The 20,113-nt window shown below is 38.7% G+C and overlaps 3 protein-coding genes across 3 annotated transcripts; all 3 read left to right on the top strand.

Annotated features, from left to right (window-relative positions):
* Nucleotides 1–1,318: 1,318 nt before the first annotated feature.
* tmem222a (transmembrane protein 222a) lies at nucleotides 1,319–6,163 on the top strand. The gene is made up of 6 exons (XM_052579211.1): nucleotides 1,319–1,485; nucleotides 2,454–2,538; nucleotides 2,625–2,656; nucleotides 3,269–3,365; nucleotides 4,086–4,216; nucleotides 5,789–6,163. The coding sequence occupies exons 1-6, from the start codon at nucleotides 1,370–1,372 to the stop codon at nucleotides 5,874–5,876; spliced, it is 549 nt and encodes a 182-aa protein (XP_052435171.1). The 5' UTR covers nucleotides 1,319–1,369; the 3' UTR covers nucleotides 5,877–6,163.
* Nucleotides 6,164–7,089: 926 nt separating this feature from the next.
* tpbgl (trophoblast glycoprotein-like) lies at nucleotides 7,090–11,642 on the top strand. The gene is made up of 2 exons (XM_052579210.1): nucleotides 7,090–7,796; nucleotides 9,323–11,642. Exons 1-2 carry the CDS (start codon nucleotides 7,546–7,548, stop codon nucleotides 10,254–10,256), a joined length of 1,185 nt encoding a protein of 394 aa, XP_052435170.1. The 5' UTR covers nucleotides 7,090–7,545; the 3' UTR covers nucleotides 10,257–11,642.
* A 587-nt stretch (nucleotides 11,643–12,229) lies between these two features.
* kdf1a (keratinocyte differentiation factor 1a) lies at nucleotides 12,230–18,587 on the top strand. Its single transcript, XM_052579208.1, has 4 exons — nucleotides 12,230–12,502; nucleotides 14,727–15,778; nucleotides 16,729–16,806; nucleotides 17,946–18,587. The coding sequence occupies exons 2-4, from the start codon at nucleotides 14,746–14,748 to the stop codon at nucleotides 17,996–17,998; spliced, it is 1,164 nt and encodes a 387-aa protein (XP_052435168.1). The 5' UTR covers nucleotides 12,230–12,502; nucleotides 14,727–14,745; the 3' UTR covers nucleotides 17,999–18,587.
* Nucleotides 18,588–20,113: the final 1,526 nt, after the last annotated feature.

Raw genomic sequence — 20,113 nt, 5'->3', positions numbered from 1 at the left:
TTTGATTTTACAAACATCTTTTTTTATTTTTATTTTACTGTATCTAAGGCACAGACTCAAGATTGCAGTGCAGATGTGACTCTCGCAGCTGATTGGCTGCTCTGAATTGACGCAATATTCGCCTCTGAATCCCAGTGTGCTTCTCTGATGAAGGTGTTTTACCTTCACTTTCCCTGCCCACAATTATTCAAAGTCTGTTTTTCTGCTGAATACTAGTTTTTTCCTCACTGTGTAATTCATTTGCTGCTGTGTTGTGCCACAAACAGAGAAGGAAACCTGTGTCCTCTAAAGGCCACCTGACCTACATACACTACTGAGGAAAGTATAGCGCACATCTAGGGCACAAGGACTGCGAGGCCATGGCTGTTTAGTATAGCATACTATAAAGTGTGCATACTGTGAATGGCTCACAACATTTGCATAAAAAAATACACTGTAATTGTTACCTCAAAGAGTGATTTTCACCTGATTTACCCATAAAAATGTGTTTTGTTGGTATAAATGAAAGTATTTGGGTTGATTCAGTGCATGGTCGTAACAGTCAAAAGGAAAGTAAAATTATAACCATTAAAAAAAGAGATTGTAGTTTAAAACAATGGTTAACTGAAATAAAATAAAAATGTACAATATTTCAGCTAGTTCCCACGACATCGCTCATTTAAATTGAGTTTAACTTCTATGTGCTAAGATAACTATGAAGACTACATGTATAAAAAACTAAAACATTCAAAATATGAATAAAAAGTATAATAGTAATAAAAGTCAAACTAAAATGAGAGGTTTACTATTTTTTCAGTGTACAGTGTAAGGAGTATACTATGTAGTATATTGTGCTAAATCTCACAGGTATACAGTGCATCCTGTGCAGTGTTCACTATGTAGTGAGCTATAGTATGTAACACAGTCCACATTACTGTAGTGCAGAGAATGGGCTTTGCTTTAATATGGAATGATCTAGAACACATCCCAACCCACAGTCTCATGTATCTGCTGGCAGCTGTGCTCTAGTTAGCACACTGAGAGCACAGTGAACACTAGGAGTCATTAGGGTGATGGAGGAAGCTGTACGGTGCCCCAGATGTCTCACTACAGTAAGAGTGAACATCAACACATGCCACACTTGATCTTACACCGCGGAAAAGAAAACACAATTAGCCTGTATACTTTTGCTTTCTCAAAAAAACTCATTCTGTATGATTTATAAGTGTTTTGAAAAATGGGACATGGGTTATGTCCTCATAAGTCACCCTCTCCTTCTAATACCTGTGTCATACCCATGTCATTATAAACACACACACACACACACACACGCACGCGCACACACACGCACACTCCGGCGACCCGATGACGTCACCGCGCACAGACTGTGATGGCGGATGTTTCCGAGATAGACACAATGAAGCACTACGGCGGTTTCGAAAAAATCGACAAAGAAATGTGCCGTTATCCGCACTGCATCGTCTGGACCCCCATCCCGGTTCTGACGTGAGTAACGACCGGAGCCGCTCTGTTCGGTTACACAACTATAACATATATAGAGCTCCTATAATCCTCACTTGATGAAGGAAACACACTTCAGCAGGAAACACTGATCATCTCTGATTGTTGTTATTAGTGCTGTCAAACGATTAATCACATCCAAAATAATGGTTTTTGTTTACGTAATACATGTATGTGTACATTTACATTGCGACAAATGAGGACAACAGAAGCAATCAAAATCAACAAAAGAGCAATGATATGCAAGTGCTATAACAAGTCTCAGTTATCATAACACAGTACACATAGCAATAGCTTTTTAACATTTTATTATATAAAAAAGAAAACCGATAGAATAGAAAAAGAATAGAGCAAGCTAGTGTTAGATGTATTTTTGTCAACTGTATAATAAATAAAAAGAAAACAGGATACAAAAAGATTAGAAAAGCTAGTGTTTTTGACAAGCAGTCAATGAATAGAGTGCAAGTCTAAAAGAGAGTTTTTTCTAAAGAATAGAATTAGAATAGTGAGTGCTAGAGTTCGAGGGTCAAATAAAGATGGAAGAGATGTGTTTTAAGCCGATTCTTGGACTTCTTGGACTGCTGGGATTGAGTTTAGCAGGTCATTCCACGAGGAGGGAATGTTAATGTAAGAGTCTGTCTGTATGACAGAACCTAATGATGCCATGTAGACAGAGAAGAGAAGTGGTCCAAGAACTGAGCCCTGAGGCACCCCAGTAGTTAGATGTTGTGACTTTTCACACCTCAACTCTCGAAGATATCTTGAAGGACCTTGTGGAATATGGTGTGGAAAACTGTGATCTGATGGTTTTAATTTTATTAATGAAGAATGTAGAAAAGTCGTCAGGTGTTAGAGTTGATATTGGAGGCGGATGACGTTAGAAGGTTTTATTTTGGATGGGATTAATCGTTTGACAGTACTCGTTATTGTTGTTGTTGTTGTTGTATTTGCAGGTGGTTCCTGCCCTTCATTGGTCACATGGGCATCTGCACATCTACTGGTGTGATCAGGGATTTCGCAGGGCCTTATTTCGTATCAGTGAGTTTCCTTCTGATGATTGAGCTGACTGTGCTTTATCACGAATGCATTGATGCACTTACTACTATCATTTCTATTTTCCGCAGGAGGACAACATGGCATTTGGAAAGCCAACAAAGTGAGTTTAAAACTAGTGAATCAAGCTATGTTTCCATCCAAAGTTACCAATAAAACTTGCGCGCAATATTGTAATATCGCGTAAAACATTTGCGAATGAAGAACCATTTCCATCCAGTGAGTTGAAGAGAACAAAATCATCTCTCCCTAAATAACTCGTGCTAAATATCATTAAGAAAAAATTAATTTGCTGCAGAAGGCACTGTATGTAATAATTTCTAACTACAATAAATTACGAGATTCGGAACGCACAGACAAAATGAGGTCATGTTATCTTATTTTCAGAGTCTGCTTTTTGGGATTGCAGTTCTGGGAAAACTTTGACAAGACTTTGCTGAAGCGTTTTAGAAGTTGTGCAATGAGATTAAGGAATTTATTTCAGTTAAAGTGTTTCCATCGTAGTTTATGCGCATGTTTTTTTAATGGAAAATAAATATATCCTACTTTTTTTAAGGCACATTTTTAGAATTAGCATTTTTTATTTATGTAATTTCCCAAAATACATATTAAAATACAGAAGATGGAAACATAGCTTGTGACAGATATCACCTGTGCATATGAGACTGAATACTGTAGAAATAGTGTGTGACTAATTCAATGACTGCTGTTTTAGGTACTGGAAGCTGGATAAGAATAAAGTTTACGGCGGCGGAGCGAACTCCTGGGATTTAGCTGTGCATGAGGCATCCGAGGAGTACAAAAACAGAATGGTCAGAGCTTGACTGTAATCTGTGCTAAGTTTTTTATATTCTTCATATTCTGTATTGTGGTCCATTCACAGCAGTGATAGAAATTAATCTTTCCCAATAAGATTTTTACCTTTTATGGGCATTTTTACCTTTATAAGGCCATTTTTCTAAAATTTAGCATTATCTTTTCAGTTAAATTCTTACATTTAATCAGTGAATTAGAATCATAAGACATCTGGGCTGTTAACAAGCAAATTATTATCACCAAAATTACTAAAAATAAGCAATATGGTGTCTAAAATGCAAGTCTCTTAATTAACTTATTGTTCATTGAACTGTTGTAAAATAAAATAAAAAACAATATTACATTTGTAATCATGGCAGTTTTTGGAGGAAAAAACACTCTCCGTGTGATATAGATCAACTATATCAAATGATATAAAAATAAACATGTTCTGCCATCTTATCTTGAACTCGCACTAGTCTAGACTTCACATAATACATGCACTCTGTAGGGTTTTTGCAAAATACTCGATAATGTCAAATTGCACGTCGTTAAGCAACAATTACGATATTATTCCAGACGATATATATCACACAACCCTAAAATAATGTATGAGGATTGTAAAGAGACCATCAATAGGAAAAAGTTTGCCTCCGGAGCTCTGTACCTAAAAGCTGTATTGTTAATTGCAACCCAGTTAATTTCCACAGCTGTACCTGTCTCTGTTGTGTTTGCAGCACAATCTGTGTTGTGATAACTGTCACTCTCATGTGGCCATGGCTCTAAACCTGATGCGCTACGAGAACAGCTCGTCCTGGAACATGGTCAACCTCTGCTTACTCAGCTTCATCCACAGCAAACACGTCAGGTGAGCTTCAGCATCAGAGCAATCTAATCCTGGGGGTTTGGAATGCATGTTATTGATTATTCCATGGGTTTCTTTTTTATACATGACCCTGGAGCACAAAAGCAGTCTTGAGTCTCTGGGGTATATTTGGAGTAATAGACAACAATACATTGTATGGGTCAAACTCAAAATTATACATTTTTCCTATTATGCCAAAAATCATTAGGATATTATTATATTACACCCCTGCAGGCTAGTGCTCATCTGCATAAACTTTTAAAAAGCCACGCCTCCATATCACATCATCCAATCAACAACAGATGCACAGAACCACGTTTATCCTTTTCTGTTAAATTGTTGCACTCGGATGTACTGTATTTTACAGTAAGGAAGTAAATGTAGCAACTGTTTATGTAATTACAACTTGTTTTAGCTATAATTCTTATTTGTCCTATAAGATAATAACGGTGTCTGTGACATGATGATTGATTTGAGATGCTGTATAAGAAGATACTATTGTATAAACATAAAAACACATTGTGCATGTAAGGAAATGCGATGAATTCTAAGTATATTTATGAGGTTTTTTGCAGGTAAATGTGAGATGTTACATCATGTTTTCATGACAATTTGATTAAAACAGGAACAGATATCTGCCAGTGTAGTCAGAAATATCCACTTGACTTGATATTTGTTCTTGTTTTAATCATAAACGCTCTTTCTTTTATCTGATTTAGGGATGTTTAGATATTAGTACTGGAACACAGAACAAAACACTGATGAAGAGAGTCATTTTCCACAGTGCTTGCAACATTTGATGCCATGACTGTTCAGATTTTCATCTATTTCTGGAAGGGAGAATTAAGACTTTTTAAGACCTTGATTTATAACCAGAACTCCCTCGTTGCACCTGCTCAGTGCATTCTGGGATAGCTTCCTCTGTGCAGGATACACAGCACACAGCTTCAGCTTGTAGAAGTCAGTGTGTCCTTACCTTTGACTGAATGATTTATGGCCGCGGAGGCCGTGTTTCCCCTTTAGGTGTCCGTGTGTTACCGCTGGGCTCTCAGCGCTGTAAAGGACAGCAGGACGCTTTCTGGAGAGAGAGAGAGAGATGGATTGTGGGTTTCTGTGTAAGATTATCTATCCTCAAAAGTCATCGTTTTAAAGCAAAAAATGTCATTTCATTTGCCCTTCAACAAATTCAGGTCTTAAATCATAGCAGAAAGTCTCAAATTCATGAAGTCAATGCATTAAATGTTGCATGAACTGCAGAAAAATGAAGATCTTCCAGTATTTAGGTTTTTTTTAATACCTAAACATCTTTAAATCAAGATGCATTTCATGCAGACACAGAATGATTTAAATTTAAAATCTCGTTTTTATTTAAAACAAGAAAAAATATCTGCCAGTGGGGTAAGAAAATCCCTCTTGTTTTCCTTTTGACCCCAGATTATTTTTCGGAGCCAATTGAAATATATATTTTCTTGTTGTAAGCAAAACCTTGACAAACCATTTTGCTCCTCCAGTAAACGTTTAGATATTTATACTGGAAAACAAGACATCTGTTCCTCTCTTTCTGGTGTCCTGCAGCTTCGTGGGGTTCCTGAAGACCTGGCTGCCTTTCCTGATGATCTTTGGGGTCATGGTCACCATCGTCCTGGCGGTCCACCTGCGATGACCGAGAGAGATGACAGAAGCTGTAGCACTTGATATATCTGTTATATAATCACGGATGGGGCTAAATGACACACGGCAGCAGAATGAAGATCTCAGCATCATTATGAACTCTCGTCGATCTTCATCAGTTGTTTTAAATGATCCTGAATGTTCTCAGACGGAGATTGTTTTACATTAAAGGGAGGCTGTACATTTTTCTTAATTCCAGGTTCATTCCTTTTGACTTTGTAATGTTTACATGTTCATTCATTTATATTACATGAGCAAATACAACATTATATCCATAAAGTGTCCTCGTTTTTCAATGTTTGTCCTCACTTAAGATGCACAAAATATAAGTGTAAAGAAAGCCAGCACACATTAACCTGAAAGTGTGATGTGTGCAAAATGTCCTTATTGAAAATTGAAAAACAAGGCAGCAAAGAGAAAAATATGACTATGCAAAGGATTCAACTGAATTTAAATATTTATATAGTTTCACACAGAGCTCAGAAGGAAAAGGGGGAGTGGCTTCATTGCATCAGATTTATGTCACTTTGCTGCAGCTGATTGGTTCACATGATTTAACTCACAAATTTGAGGTTTTTCTTACAATTCCTAGTTTAGATCGTGCAACTTTTTTTCCTCAGAATTTTGACTTTAAATGCAATTCTGTTTTTATTTCTGCCACATAATTAAAAATAAAAAGAGGCGCAAGATATAAACTGACTTTACATCTTGCAGTTGTGTTTCTTTTTTGTTTCCACCACAGAATTAAAAATGTAAACAAAAAAAAGGTAACTGTACATTTTTCATCGCAATTCTGCATTTTTGTTTGCAGTTCTAAGAAAAAAAAATATTGTAAGATATAAACTTGCCATTATGAGAAAAAGTTAGAAATTTCTCAAAAATCTCAAAAAATGTGAAAGCTTGCAATTCTGTATCTTTTTTGTTTCTGCCATCTTTTTTTTCTTATTGCACAACTCTGATATTTCAGAAAAAATAGGAACAAACATAGTGGTAGTTTATATAAACAATTCTGAGAAAAGTCATAATTACAATATATAAACCCAGAATTGTTACTTTTTTTTTTTTTTTTGAGAATTCAGAGGATACATCTTGTAATTCAGTTTTTTCTTCTGCAACAGAATTAAAAATAAAAGTTAATTGTGATTTTTCTTTATATGACAAAAAAATAGCAAGAAACAGCAGAATTGTGAGGGGAAAAGTCTGAATTGTGAGATGCGATTAGGACTACACTTTTATTTATTTGTTTATTTTAAATCTGGAAACAAGCTTCCATACTTTTTCTGCATGATATTTGAAAGTCAGAATGTGTTTGAATCAAAGGCGTTTTGTTCTTTTTAGTTGATTCACATCAGAGAATCACATTAACTAACAAACTCCATCCAGTAAGCACAAAAACACAACACTGTCTTCATCTTCAACATTATTGCTTTATCATTTTAAAACCAACAAACTACTCTACTGTTTTGATTGTAAAATGTGTTTGTGCATTTATAGTTTTTGTTTCTGCAGCGCTATAGTTGTGAATCGAATGCAATGCCAAGTGTAAAGTCATCTCACCCCGTGTGTCTCAGCTCCTCCCTCGCGCGTTATATCTCAGAGATCAGAGGTGTTTCTGCTCAATCTGTTAGAGACAGCATGTGCACTCACTCCGCACCGCGAGGATGATGCCGCTGACGCTCGTCTGCGCGATGCTCTGCGTCTCCGCGTGCGTCGCGTCGTGTCCGCCGCGCTGCGAGTGTTCTGACGCTCCACGGACGGTGCGCTGCGCGTCTGCCGCTCTCCACCGCGTCCCCGCCGCGATCCCACGCGACGCGAGCAGCCTGATCATCACCGGCAACGCGATTCCCAGACTCGATCCCAGCGCCTTCAGTGGACCGCAGAACACCACACTCCTGAACCTGAGCGACAACCGGTGAGAAACACCATCTATCTATCTATCTATCTATCTATCTATCTATCTATCTATCTATCTATCTATCTATCTATCTATCTATCTATCTATCCATCATTTCTTTATCTATCTATCTATCTATCTATCTATCTATCCATCATTTCTTTATCTATCTATCTATCTATCCATCATTTCTCTATCTATCTATTTCTTCATCCATCCATCTATCATCCATCTATCATCCATCATTTCTCCATCCATCTATCATCCATCCATCTAACGTTTCTCCATCCATCTATCCATCCATCATTTCTCGATCTTATTTCTCTATCCATCCATCCATCGTTTCTCCATCCATCCATCTATCCATCATCTCTCCATCCATCTGTTTCTATCCATCTATCGTTTCTCCATCCATCCATCTATCTATCCATCATTTCTCCATCCATCTGTTTCTATCCATCTATCGTTTCTCCATCCATCCATCATTTCTCCATCCATCCATCCATCTATCGTTTCTCCATCCATCATCCATCCATCCATCCATCCATCCATCCATCTATCGTTTCTCCATCCATCTGTTTCTATCTATCTATCGTTTCTCCATCCATCCATCTATCTATCTATCGTTTCTCCATCCATCATCCATCCATCCATCTATCGTTTCTCCATCCATCTGTCTGTTTCTATCTATCCATCTATCGTTTCTCCATCCATCTGTTTCTATCTATCTATCGTTTCTCCATCCATCCATCCATCTATCTATCTATCGTTTCTCCATCCATCATCCATCCATCCATCCATCCATCTATCGTTTCTCCATCCATCTGTTTTTATCTATCTATCTATCGTTTCTCCATCCATCTGTTTCTATCTATCCATCTATCGTTTCTCCATCCATCTGTTTCTATCTATCTATCGTTTCTCCATCTATCCATCCATCGTTTCTCCATCCATCTGTTTCTATCTATCTATCTATCATTTCTCCATCCATCCATCCATCTATCTATCTATCTATCGTTTCTCCATCCATCATCCATCCATCCATCCATCCATCTATCGTTTCTCCATCCATCTGTTTTTATCTATCTATCTATCTATCTATCGTTTCTCCATCCATCTGTTTTTATCTATCTATCTATCGTTTCTCCATCCATCTGTTTTTATCTATCTATCTATCGTTTCTCCATCTATCCATCCATCTATCCATCGTTTCTCCATCCATCTGTCTGTTTCTATCTATCCATCTATCGTTTCTCCATCCATCTGTTTCTATCTATCTATCGTTTCTCCATCCATCTGTTTTTATCTATCCATCTATCGTTTCTCCATCCATCTGTTTCTATCTATCTATCGTTTCTCCATCTATCCATCCATCTATCCATCGTTTCTCCATCCATCTGTCTGTTTCTATCTATCTATCTATCATTTCTCCATCCATCACTATAGTCTGTATTTTTAACACTAACACAGGTTTAGTGATGTGCTCTTGCTGATTTGTATATTCCATCATTTAAAATCCTCAAACTCGGTGTCTATTTTCGCAGCATCATGGAGATCGGCTCGCACACGTTCTCCTCTCTGCTCACGCTGCGTTCTCTAATCCTGAACAACAATCCTCTGGTTCTGATCCACCCCGAGGCGTTCTCTGTGCCCGGCAGTCCTCTTCAGGAGCTCAGCCTGCGCTCGTCTCTCTATAACTACTCGTCTCTGATGGACCTCATCACCGCCCTGCGCTGGGGAGAGCTCACAAACCTGCTTCGCCTCGATCTGTCGGGAAACCGGCTCGTCCTCTTACCCCCGGGGATTTTCGCTCCTCTTCCGAACCTGCGGCATCTGCATCTGCACAACAACTCTCTGGTGGCCGTCTACAACGGCACCTTCTCTGGCGTCGAACAACTTCTAGAGCTGGACTTGACTGGAAACGCCTTCAGAACGATCGGCGACGAGGGTCTGCGCGAGCTGGAGCGACTCGGCCGCGCCCGTTTACTTTTGGGTCAGAATCCGTTTGCATGCACTTGCGAAGCACACGAGTTCGCAAACTGGCTTAACAGCTCGAAAGTCAGGGTGGAGGATGTGGACAGGCTGTATTGCGAATTCCCTGCTTCTCTTCGTGGGGCATCTTTGCGGGGTTTTAACGCGCAGGGGTTGGGGTGTTACGGTAATGTTCGCGAAGAGATTACCGAGTTGTCCCTACAAACTTCCTATGTGTTCCTTGGATTAGTGTTGGGATTCGTAGGGATGGTCTTCCTCTTTGTCGTCTACCTCAATCGAAAGGGTATTAAGAAGTGGATCACGGATATATATGAAGCCTGTCGAGATGTGCTGGAGGGGTATCATTACCGCTACGAAATCGACTCCGATCCACGACTGGGTCACGTTTCGCACAGTCAGCAGGGTCGGCCTCGAATGGATCCGCGTTTGGCGCACGTCTCTACTGATGCTCGTAGCACACAGATCCCATCCGACGTCACACTATAACTGCACGAGGAACACGTTTCTGTGATATTTCAGTTTGTAGCAAAGTGGTGTGCTTGACGATTTATAAATAGACGGAAACCATTACAGTTCGGCAGATATCATTCATTAGAAACACGTTTGACTGATAACCGATGCAATGCCGAAAAATGCATGATATTTGCTAATCCGAATTGGGAAGGTTACTTTGGAAAGGTCATAGGTTACAGATTACAAGTTACTGTTTAAAATGTTACCCTTTATTAATGTAACAGATTACATTTAATTATTTTGGATTACTTTTCTAAATTTTTAAAAAATGTTTTTTTTTTAACTGTTATCACACTGAACTTGTGATTGTGTAGGAATACAGTATAAAAAATAAAGATTCTGTAGATTATTAAAATGTTTTAACACTAAAGAAGTAGCGCTGATCAATGAATGGTCGTTTGAAGAACAAAAAATGCTTCTTCAATGACATTCCTGTGAAAAACCCTTTAAGAGTGTGGACTAAAAGCCACAAAACCCACATCTATTTGCTTTTAACTTTCTGACAAGATTTACAGTAAAAACTGTTGATTTCAGTCTGTTGTTGTCTCGCCAAATATTCTAGAGGTTATAAGAAGACTTGAAGATGCACTGAATGACTTCTCATGTGTATCTAACCCTATTTGACTGAATTATGTGCTCCATTATATTTCATAACCTATTCACCAGATTGAAACGCTCCTCTCCATCACATTATTTGGTACGGCCCACAGAGTTCGCTGCTGCAGATTGTGTCCTCGATATTTCGCCACGGTTGAGGAAAGAAGGGAAATGAAGGGGTGTATTAGGGGAAAATGGGGCACAATGAAGGATTTGGAGTGTAATGTTTCCTGCGAGCGCATGGTGAATCTCTCTCTGTGTGTGCTTTCTAGAGCTTGGAGCTAATGACTGCAATTGATCAAGACCAGACAGCCCATATTAATCTGTGTCTCCGCTTCTGGCAAAGCAGTATATTACAGCATGTTTGAAAAACCACCTCTGGCGCACGTGTGTGTGTGTGTGTGTGTGCATATACAGTTATGTACCTAGTCCACTTAAAAGAAATCTAAAATGCTTCTATATGTGAAGCAGTGCAAGTAAATCTGTAGAGTACGAATGACATTTCCATTTTACAGAATGCATGATTTCACAAAAAAATGCTTCATACTTCAAATGTTCTATTTGGGGTTCCTACTGCTTTTATCCATTACCTTTCAATTCATGCATTTGATGAGACGATGCAGTGTGAGATCCAGACGGACGAGTAATAATTATATCAGAGATCAATTTTAGAATGGATGACAAATGTATTAAATTAATATTAATACAATAAAAGGATTACTTTTAAACCAAATGAAGATCTATCTTATTCAATATTTTATAATAAAGTGCAGTGTTTTATTATGTCTAGGGGATGGCGCAGTGAATAACGGAAGAAAAAGTAGAAGATATAAGAAGAATGCAGTGAGAAGAAAGAGTAAAAATATAAAGAAGTAAAAAAAAAACGCATATATGTGTGTGTGTATATATATATATATATATATATATATATATACACATACATACATACATGCAAACTTTTGTTGTTGGACATTATATTCAGGACTTTTTCAACCCTGAAGATGTTGTCCATTTCAGATGCTAATATTGTTGACATTGGATCCATATGGACTAATCACTTTTTTATTTAACATATAAAAAAAAAAAACTCCCCCCAAAAACCTAGATATTGTTAATTAGATTGAGAATAACCAATGTTAGACCAAATACCTAAAAAAGTGCACCTGATAAATTGTTTTTGAGTTTGGTGCATGAGAAATGAACACTGTAGGCTACTGTAAACACTGCCAATACCATATTCACGTTTCATTTGATGTAAAGAATGGCAAAAGTAAACGAACAAAAGACATTTTAGGAGGTTTAAGCAACACATCCGTTTCCAGGGAGTGACGTCACTGCTTACCTGCAAGTGGGCGTTGGATTTACCTGTAGCCGCAGGTAAAATACGGCACGGCGGAGACGGCACGAATCTCACCGATCAAAGCTTTAGTGCGAGCCGAGTCAGAAAGCGCGTGCTGCGCGACGAAATCCACACGTTTGAGTCGTTTCCAGTCAGTGAATCAAAACAAAGATCGATGAAGTGGAGGTTATAAAGCGTCCGAAGGAACATAACTTCACACTCGGACTACTTCCGCGATCTTGAAGAGCTCAAAACACCTGAAGATTTGATCCGAGCCTATGCGGTAAGTGACACTTCGGCAAACATCTGCTCCGAGCACGCTCTGGATCCATGGATCACTGGGATGTGTGCTCGTTTGGACGCTTGCATTGGAAGTAATGGCACTTTCCAAAGGATTCTAGGCGTAAATATATATGTGAAGTCCATAAATATTGTTTGCATACAGACGAGAGCAGTTTGAGGATGTTAAAATAAAAAATGATTTGTTGTTTTGGACATACAAACTGCATTTTGCCAATGCATGCCATGCATAAAATGCTAAAAAGTCCAAATAAAGTTTTTGGGACTGACCTGAGCGCACTTTACAGGCCTGCTCTATACACTCTTACCAATTCCTTCCTGTGACACAATATTCTGGGGTTTTCTTTCCCATCCACTTTCTTTATACATGATTATTCACAAGAGTTTCCTCAAACTGTCTAAGATTGATGACACCTGACAATACTTATCTATACCTATTCCAGGCATTCACAGTTAGGATGACATTCAGCTTTCTGAGAATTAGTGACAGGATTCACCGAAAACACATGATTCTAGACAAAGAACGCAATCCTTGAGTCAAACTCTAAGGTGAAGTCACAAGGAGGGAGTGTATTTAAAAATAACTTGATGATCGAGTAATTCCTGCCCACCAAAGAAAACCCTCTTTACTAAATTTAAACATGCTAAACTCTTAAAAACAAAGGGTATTAATTGGCATATTTGATTGCATGAAAAACCCTTCCAATGCACATGAGGAACCCAATAAGGCATAGCTGCAAAAACCCATGTGAAATATTACAATCCTGATATGACTGCTCCAAATCAGATTTTTCAGGCTTGCATAGATAACCCCTCTATGCTATCTAGATCCAGATCAGCTCGCTGTTGACATGTTTGAAATGCCTTTTGGAGCACAGCATGTAGAGACAGAATATATGTGTCATTCTGACCCAGTCGGGCAACATATGCTCGGTGCTATACTGATGCAGTGTTGAAGATGAATTCATTTGGTAAATTACATTTATTATTTGATTTCTCCATCATCATTGCACAGTTGTGTTTTATCTTGGTTATATCTCCAGGCTTGAGGAAGTGCAATAAATGTGAAATAGGACACTTTAAAGTTGTATTTTCATTAGGTTTGATCAGTTTTCTTGGCACTCACTGTTTAAAATATATATATATATTAGAATTAATTCTGAAGATCATGTGACACTGAAGACTGGAGGAATGATGCTGAAAATACAGCGGAGCATCACAGAAATAAATTATATTTTAAAGTATATTAAAACAGTATTAGGTATTAGGAATCGCAATAATATTTCACAATATTATTGTTTTTTCTGTATTTCTAATCAAATAAATACAGCCTTAAAATGGTTCGGAGAACCTGATTGACAATTACAAACTACATTAGAAGAACTACATAAACATCTACATCACAATTAAATGGTGAAATCTAGAAGTGTGCTCATAAGCTGGTTAAATTCCCTGGTTTTAATCAGATGCCCCGAATGCCGTCTTTTTGTAATTGTCATTTCAAGTTGCTCCAGAAAAACCTAAATGGCAAAGAATGTTGTATTTTAATCATGCATGCAACATTCTGCAAAAATAGGCTCAGCACATCTCTACATGCAGTTTGAACGCTGCAGTATGTTACTACTGTATATGATCCTGCAGCACAGAAGCAGTCATCAGTAGCACAGAGATATTTGTAGAAATAGACAACAATACATTGTATGGGTCAGAAATATTGATTTTTCTTTTATGCCAAAAATCATTCGGACATTAAGTAAAGATAATGCTGCATTTAGATATTTTGTAAATTACCTACCGTAAATATCAAAACTTAATTTTTGATTAGTAATATGCATTCCTAAGAACTTTACTTGGACTTTATTTTTGCACCCTCACGATTCCAGATTTTCAAACACAGTAGTCAACATCTGAAGTGGATAAAAAAAAAGGTTAATCAAAGTTGTACTAACACAAGAACACATTTTGGTTTGAGGACAACTTTGACGAAAGGCTTTGATCCACATCAAATGCTGACTAGTGTAGTTGTATCTCGGCCCAATATTGTCCTATCCTAACCATCCATACATCAAAGAAGAGCTTATTTATTCAGCTTTCAGATGATGTTTAAATCTGTTGACTGGTTTTGTGGTCCACATATTGACTGAGCCTAAGAAGCGATGCTTTGTCTCAGCTGTTGATGCATTATCATCCGTCCCATGTTCCTGCAGGTCCTGAATGTGGTGAGTTATGCCTGGCCACAGCACAGGATCACATCACAAGACGCGTCCTCATGGCTCAAGCCGCTCTAGGGCCGATGGCTACAGGCAAAGCCGGACCTACTCCAGGGACAGCAGCACCAGTCAGGAGACCTACAAGGAGAACTACAGAGAGCAACCTCGTAGCATAGACTCGCAGTTCCCCCGTAAAACCCATCCTCACTACGCCAATGGACGAGGCTCAGAATCCCTGGGCTTTATCCCAGGCTCCGCTGACTCTCCTCAAGGTACGCAAGCCTGCGGCTCATGTGCCTCTCTAGGCTGGAGTGGTTGTAAAGCTGTGCTTTGCTGCATTCTGACTTGTGGGTTTTATGGCTCTCGCAAACCTTGCTTGCCAGCCAACGAGAGCTCTACTGACAACCCTTTAAAAGCTGAGCCAGAACCGAAGAAGAGTAATGGATTGGCTCTGTCTAATCCCACGTGCGGCGTAAGCCTCGAAGCGAGCAAATCAAAGCCGTTGCGAAGCTCTGAAAGCTTCAGGTACGGCGACGTTTATTTTGCTGGCAAGAAAGTGGAGTACCCTGTCAACTCAGACGCGCCTCCACGACGGACCCGAACGACTGGAAAGGGCGACAACAACCTGCGTCCCATCAGCGATACCAGTATCAAGAGTATCTACTCGAGGGAGGATTTGGATCTAGACGACCTGGATGACGGTGGCACTGACATCGACTCGCTGATCACTAAAAAGCTTCTAGAATTGTATAAAATGCACCAGATCGAGCAGCTGGCCAAATGCACATCCGACGTGTCCTTCTCCCGGAAAACCATCGAGATCAGCGACCTGATCAACAGCATCGCTCAGGACTACAACTTGGAGGAGCAGGAAGCGGAGTGCCGGCTGGTGCACGGCGTCATACGCATCAGCACCCGCAACAAGTCCTCGAAGGGTTACAAAACCAAAGACTATAAATCGCACGATGCAATGCAGCATATTAACGGGAGGAGGGATGGAACGCTGCCCGACAGTGGGAACGAGACCATGACCTTCACCTTTAGTGATGGTAAGTAGAGCTGAAACATCGGAAAGTTGTTTGATCTCATATGACCTAATAATGTAAGAGCCTGCAATAACGCGGTTTGACCAGTGCAGCGCTGTAGCCAACACTGTCAGCCTTCTTGGATGCACTTTAAGAGAAGAAGAGCAAAGGCAGCCGAACCTGAAGCTGCTGAGCAGTGTTTGGATGAATATGTAAATATATACTGGGTGCTTTCCTATCAATAATGAAATAAACTCAACAGAGCTGACCGTGGTGGGAAAGCAGCAGTTAAGAAAGCATCTGATTACAGTGATGTGGATGTTTGCAGTTCGGCACTCTAGTAAAGTCCAGTAATGTTATGTTTATTTATATAGTACTTTATGCAGTAGATGGCCTTATGCAGCTTTACAGTGTTAAACATGAAACACCAGAGTCAGTTTTACTTTTAGTTAGAATTACAAATTTATTGTTATATAGCAGCTCTCTGATGTAAAACTAGCTAATGATAAAATCTTTTTATTAGTTAGGGGAAAAATAATATTTCATTAAAGTGGTAGTTTGGTTTGCAGAGATCAAAGCTTGATGTAGCTCAGGACTGTTTTGATTATCATAACCCTATAAGGTATTTTAAGAGAGATTATGCTGTGAATAATATAGTTTATCCAAAAACGTCTATAACGTCTTATCACTTGCATTTATTTTTTATTTTTCATATGACTTCCAAAAGTCAGTACAAAAGCTGTTAGAATATGAATAACTCCGCATTTTAACTAATTGCAAAAGTGAATTTTCAAAGTCTACCGATTAATCAGTAGAATAATCGACGATTAGTCGATTAATCGTTCTAGTAATCGTCAGATTAATCGATTATCAGAATATTAGTTTGCAAACCTGATGGTAACTGATGGTGGATAAGAGTGTCAGTAGGGCACGATGTTTGAATGTCTGTTGACGCTATTTCTCTTTCCCTCAAGGTGAACCTGAGGTGCTAGTGTCAGAACTGACACCGTCAGATGAACTTGCCCGAAAGATGAGAGGCAACAGCGGGAAAAGTAAGCAAACCTTAAACTTTCTGTATGGCTGATGTGAAAAGATAATTGACCATCATGGTGCCATGTTAACCCTAACCATGGTGGAATTGCACCCTGAGGATGGCGTATTCTTTTCTCAATGCTCTATTGTAACGGTTCCATTTCCAAACGTTCTCTCACTCATTCTCTACTGTCAAATTGGCATTCCTGTCTTTGATCTATGCCCCCAAAGAATAATGCCCCCTCTACGTAAACTGTAGTTGCATGGCCTGAAGCTTCTGTCACTGAATGCTGAACTCTCATCTCACTTTAGCTCGCCTCCAAGCAGTTTATCCAGTATTCTCCCATATCAGATCACATCTACCCTTCCTCGTATAATGGTGGCGCTCTCATTATGCAACTTGTCTAAAGGTCTCACTTTTCTTGCGCTGTGTAACGTGTGTCGCTTTATGAAATTCTATACTGAAAAATGTTTTTGCCTAAAATTGTTGTTCAGTGCTATTGATTACTCAGTGAAATGACGATATTGAGTAAATACTTGTACAGTACTGAGAGCAGCAGGTTTTATTGCTGCTTCTACGTAGAACGCTGTGGGATTGTCTTAGAATTAGGAGAAAATTGGCCATTTAAATTTTTTTTGCCTTCAAACCAATCGTTTGATTTCAGACGGCAAAGATTAAATCCCATCTGGTTGGTGCGCTTAACCAACAAGTCGCGTAATATTAAGAATTATGTCAGTAGGCAGAGAAGAGGTGGTCTTTTGTGGCTGTTGGCGCTTATTCGACCACATGAGCATCTACTCTACAAAATCAATCCGGTCGAATGGGTTTCTGACTATCTCTGGAAGTGATCAAAAGTGGACAATCTCAAAACGTTTGAGATCGACAAAAACTCATCTTAATACCAGGTGTAAACAGGGCCTACGTTACGAATATCAAACCACACAGAAGTCATTTCCAAATCAAGAGTCTTGCTTTTGGTTGGCGTCTGGATTAAAATATGTCAAAGCTCACCAAACAATTAAGAAATTAACATGGGGAGTTTCATTTCCACCATTCCCATTTAAATGATTCTACATGACTGTGCAATGAAAAGTTGCACTCTACAAGAGGTTCAAAGTCCATAAATTGCAAAAATGAACATGATCTTTTCCTTCACAGATTACTACTCGAGTTCGGCCACAGACTCATCAGGAGCTCCACTACTCCGCTAACGCTCCAGCCGTTCCCTCTCAGTTATTACTGCCTAACTAGTGTTCATCTCTGTCCTTGTGCTCCTCTCAGATTTCAGTGAAAGCATGTATTATGCTTAAGAACTCTTTGTGTTTATCAGAATGCCCAAAGACCGCCGTCGTCCCAAAGCTTCTGTCACAAGTGTAATGTTAAACAATGGAGCCTGTTGCAAAAAACCAATGGTTTCCTACTGCCCTTGTGTCATGTGGATTGTTACATAATGGACAAGTTTCCTGACTAAACCATTGGCATCAAAGGGTATCTTAAGTATTGCTTCTGATTATATTTTTATAGACTGTTGTCATTCGCGGTGATGTATCTAGTAAATATGCATGTATTCAGCACTGAGACTTAAACCTGTTGCCCTTCATTGGACTGCTTTGCTCTAGTAGCCCATCATTCAAGTGTGCTTTAGATGAACAATGTCCTTGTTTTGTGTTTAAATGATTTAATGCAATTTATTGTTGTTTTGGGACTGTTTGCAGTCATCCACATCTGTACGATGGAACGTCAGTTTGGAAATATTTGTATAGATTTTTTGTATTGAAATAAAAAGGGAGTTTCCTCTCATTTTCTGTTTTTATTCATCACCGTATTCATTTAAACTGTATGCACCATTTTGTCTATTACACTGGCTGTTTTGTTTCAGAAAATGATTGTAGTTCTGCATCACGTATGATGACATATTTACACAGGTACGTGTTAACCACAGAAAATGTCTCTGTATAACCGTGCAGCATTTTTCTCCGAAGATTGCTCCGGTGTCCGCCTCCTCCCTCAGGTCACTGTGCTATGAACTTGTTTGGCTGGTTTGACAATAGAAAGGAAATAAAATCCTAGTGTTTGTTGGAGTTGTACATTGCGGAGGAGGGGAAAACTCCAGAGAAAATTCCCCTCGCAACTGTCCTCTTTTTGACTCCGTGAAACTATCTCAAGATAATTTTGTGATATCTAACATGTGGTTTTTAAGGATTAATGGGAAATTACCAATCATCATAATAATGGTTTTGGGCGTGCTAGGATTCTGTTGTCTTGCCTTTTGATAGTAAACCACTTCGGACTCAATGAAATTGCATCTTTCTGAAGTAATTCTTTGGTTCAGATTAGCAAAAATTCAGATTTTTATGCAAGATAAGACCGAAAATCCAAAACTACCATTTAATTCTTGAGATAAACTGATGCTTTAGTGGAAATCATGTCACTGCAATGCATTGAACTACAGTTTCAAATGGTTATCATTCTAAAACACATTCTGTCATGAACTGTATTTTATTTTTATTTTTTTCACCAAATAGACAGCCTCAGAAACTTCATCAAAATGTTGTGGTTGTTGTTTTGTTTTTTTTTGGCCTTAATCATCACAAGAGGGCACTATAGTACACACCATCTAGAGAGAGGAATCTAAGCCTGGAGACACTATAAAGACCATCTAGTTGTTTTTATATGCATTTAGCAATTAATTTGTGTTCAAATCTGTGCATCGAGTGTTACTTGTATAGTTTTGTAAAAAATAAAATAAAAAAAGTCTAGAAGTCCAAACTTGTACAGAGCACTGGTATTCAGGCCATAGCGTACTACTATAATATGTGCATATTCTATGCAAAATGTGCATAACCTTTGTCCGAGCATGCAACAGGTCTGGAATGCAACCAAATGTGGATTAAAAATGCATTTTTTTTTCTCAAAAATGATAACTGGATGCTATTCTCTAACATGCAATATTTGCAAAATAATTTTTACATGCTATTAAAAAAAAGCATGCAGTATGTGGTTTCAGGGTCCTGGCCAGGATTTCCAAATCGCCAAAAATGTCTTGGTTTTTTCTTTTGATGTGCTCTCTACAGTATTCCTAGTGCATTAAACTGCTTCGACCGTTATCTGTAGATCTCACCTTTTCAAATACTTTTCAGCCAAGACCTGGTCTTTTTATGCAATGTACATGTCCTAGAAAAAGAAGACACAAGATCACACTCTCTATTCAGATGCTGCTCAAAGTATATATCCTGAACATCACAAAAGCGACTGAAGAAATGGAGTTTCTCTCAAGCCACTAGCAGAGCAATCATCTGCTATAAAAACAAACATGCAACAATGCT

Source organism: Carassius gibelio, chromosome B16, assembly GCF_023724105.1.
Source record: "Carassius gibelio isolate Cgi1373 ecotype wild population from Czech Republic chromosome B16, carGib1.2-hapl.c, whole genome shotgun sequence".
Classification (NCBI taxonomy): Eukaryota; Metazoa; Chordata; class Actinopteri; order Cypriniformes; family Cyprinidae; genus Carassius; species Carassius gibelio.
The sequence above is the reverse complement of the archived record's forward strand: the minus strand, read 5'-3'. Positions and strand labels throughout refer to the sequence as shown.

What these genes read in the sequence shown, in the direction of transcription:
- tmem222a (XM_052579211.1), top strand. Translation starts at nt 1,370, where the DNA reads ATGGCGGATGTTTCCGAGATAGACACAATGAAGCACTACGGCGGTTTC. An exon ending in ACCCCCATCCCGGTTCTGAC is followed by an intron (nt 1,486 to 2,453) that starts GTGAGTAACGAC and finishes TTGTATTTGCAG; the next exon opens with GTGGTTCCTGCCCTTCATTG. An exon ending in CAGGGCCTTATTTCGTATCA is followed by an intron (nt 2,539 to 2,624) that starts GTGAGTTTCCTT and finishes TATTTTCCGCAG; the next exon opens with GAGGACAACATGGCATTTGG.
- tpbgl (XM_052579210.1), top strand. Translation starts at nt 7,546, where the DNA reads ATGATGCCGCTGACGCTCGTCTGCGCGATGCTCTGCGTCTCCGCGTGC. An exon ending in CTGAACCTGAGCGACAACCG is followed by an intron (nt 7,797 to 9,322) that starts GTGAGAAACACC and finishes CTATTTTCGCAG; the next exon opens with CATCATGGAGATCGGCTCGC.
- kdf1a (XM_052579208.1), top strand. Translation starts at nt 14,746, where the DNA reads ATGCCTGGCCACAGCACAGGATCACATCACAAGACGCGTCCTCATGGC. An exon ending in GACCTTCACCTTTAGTGATG is followed by an intron (nt 15,779 to 16,728) that starts GTAAGTAGAGCT and finishes CTTTCCCTCAAG; the next exon opens with GTGAACCTGAGGTGCTAGTG. An exon ending in GAGAGGCAACAGCGGGAAAA is followed by an intron (nt 16,807 to 17,945) that starts GTAAGCAAACCT and finishes TTTCCTTCACAG; the next exon opens with ATTACTACTCGAGTTCGGCC.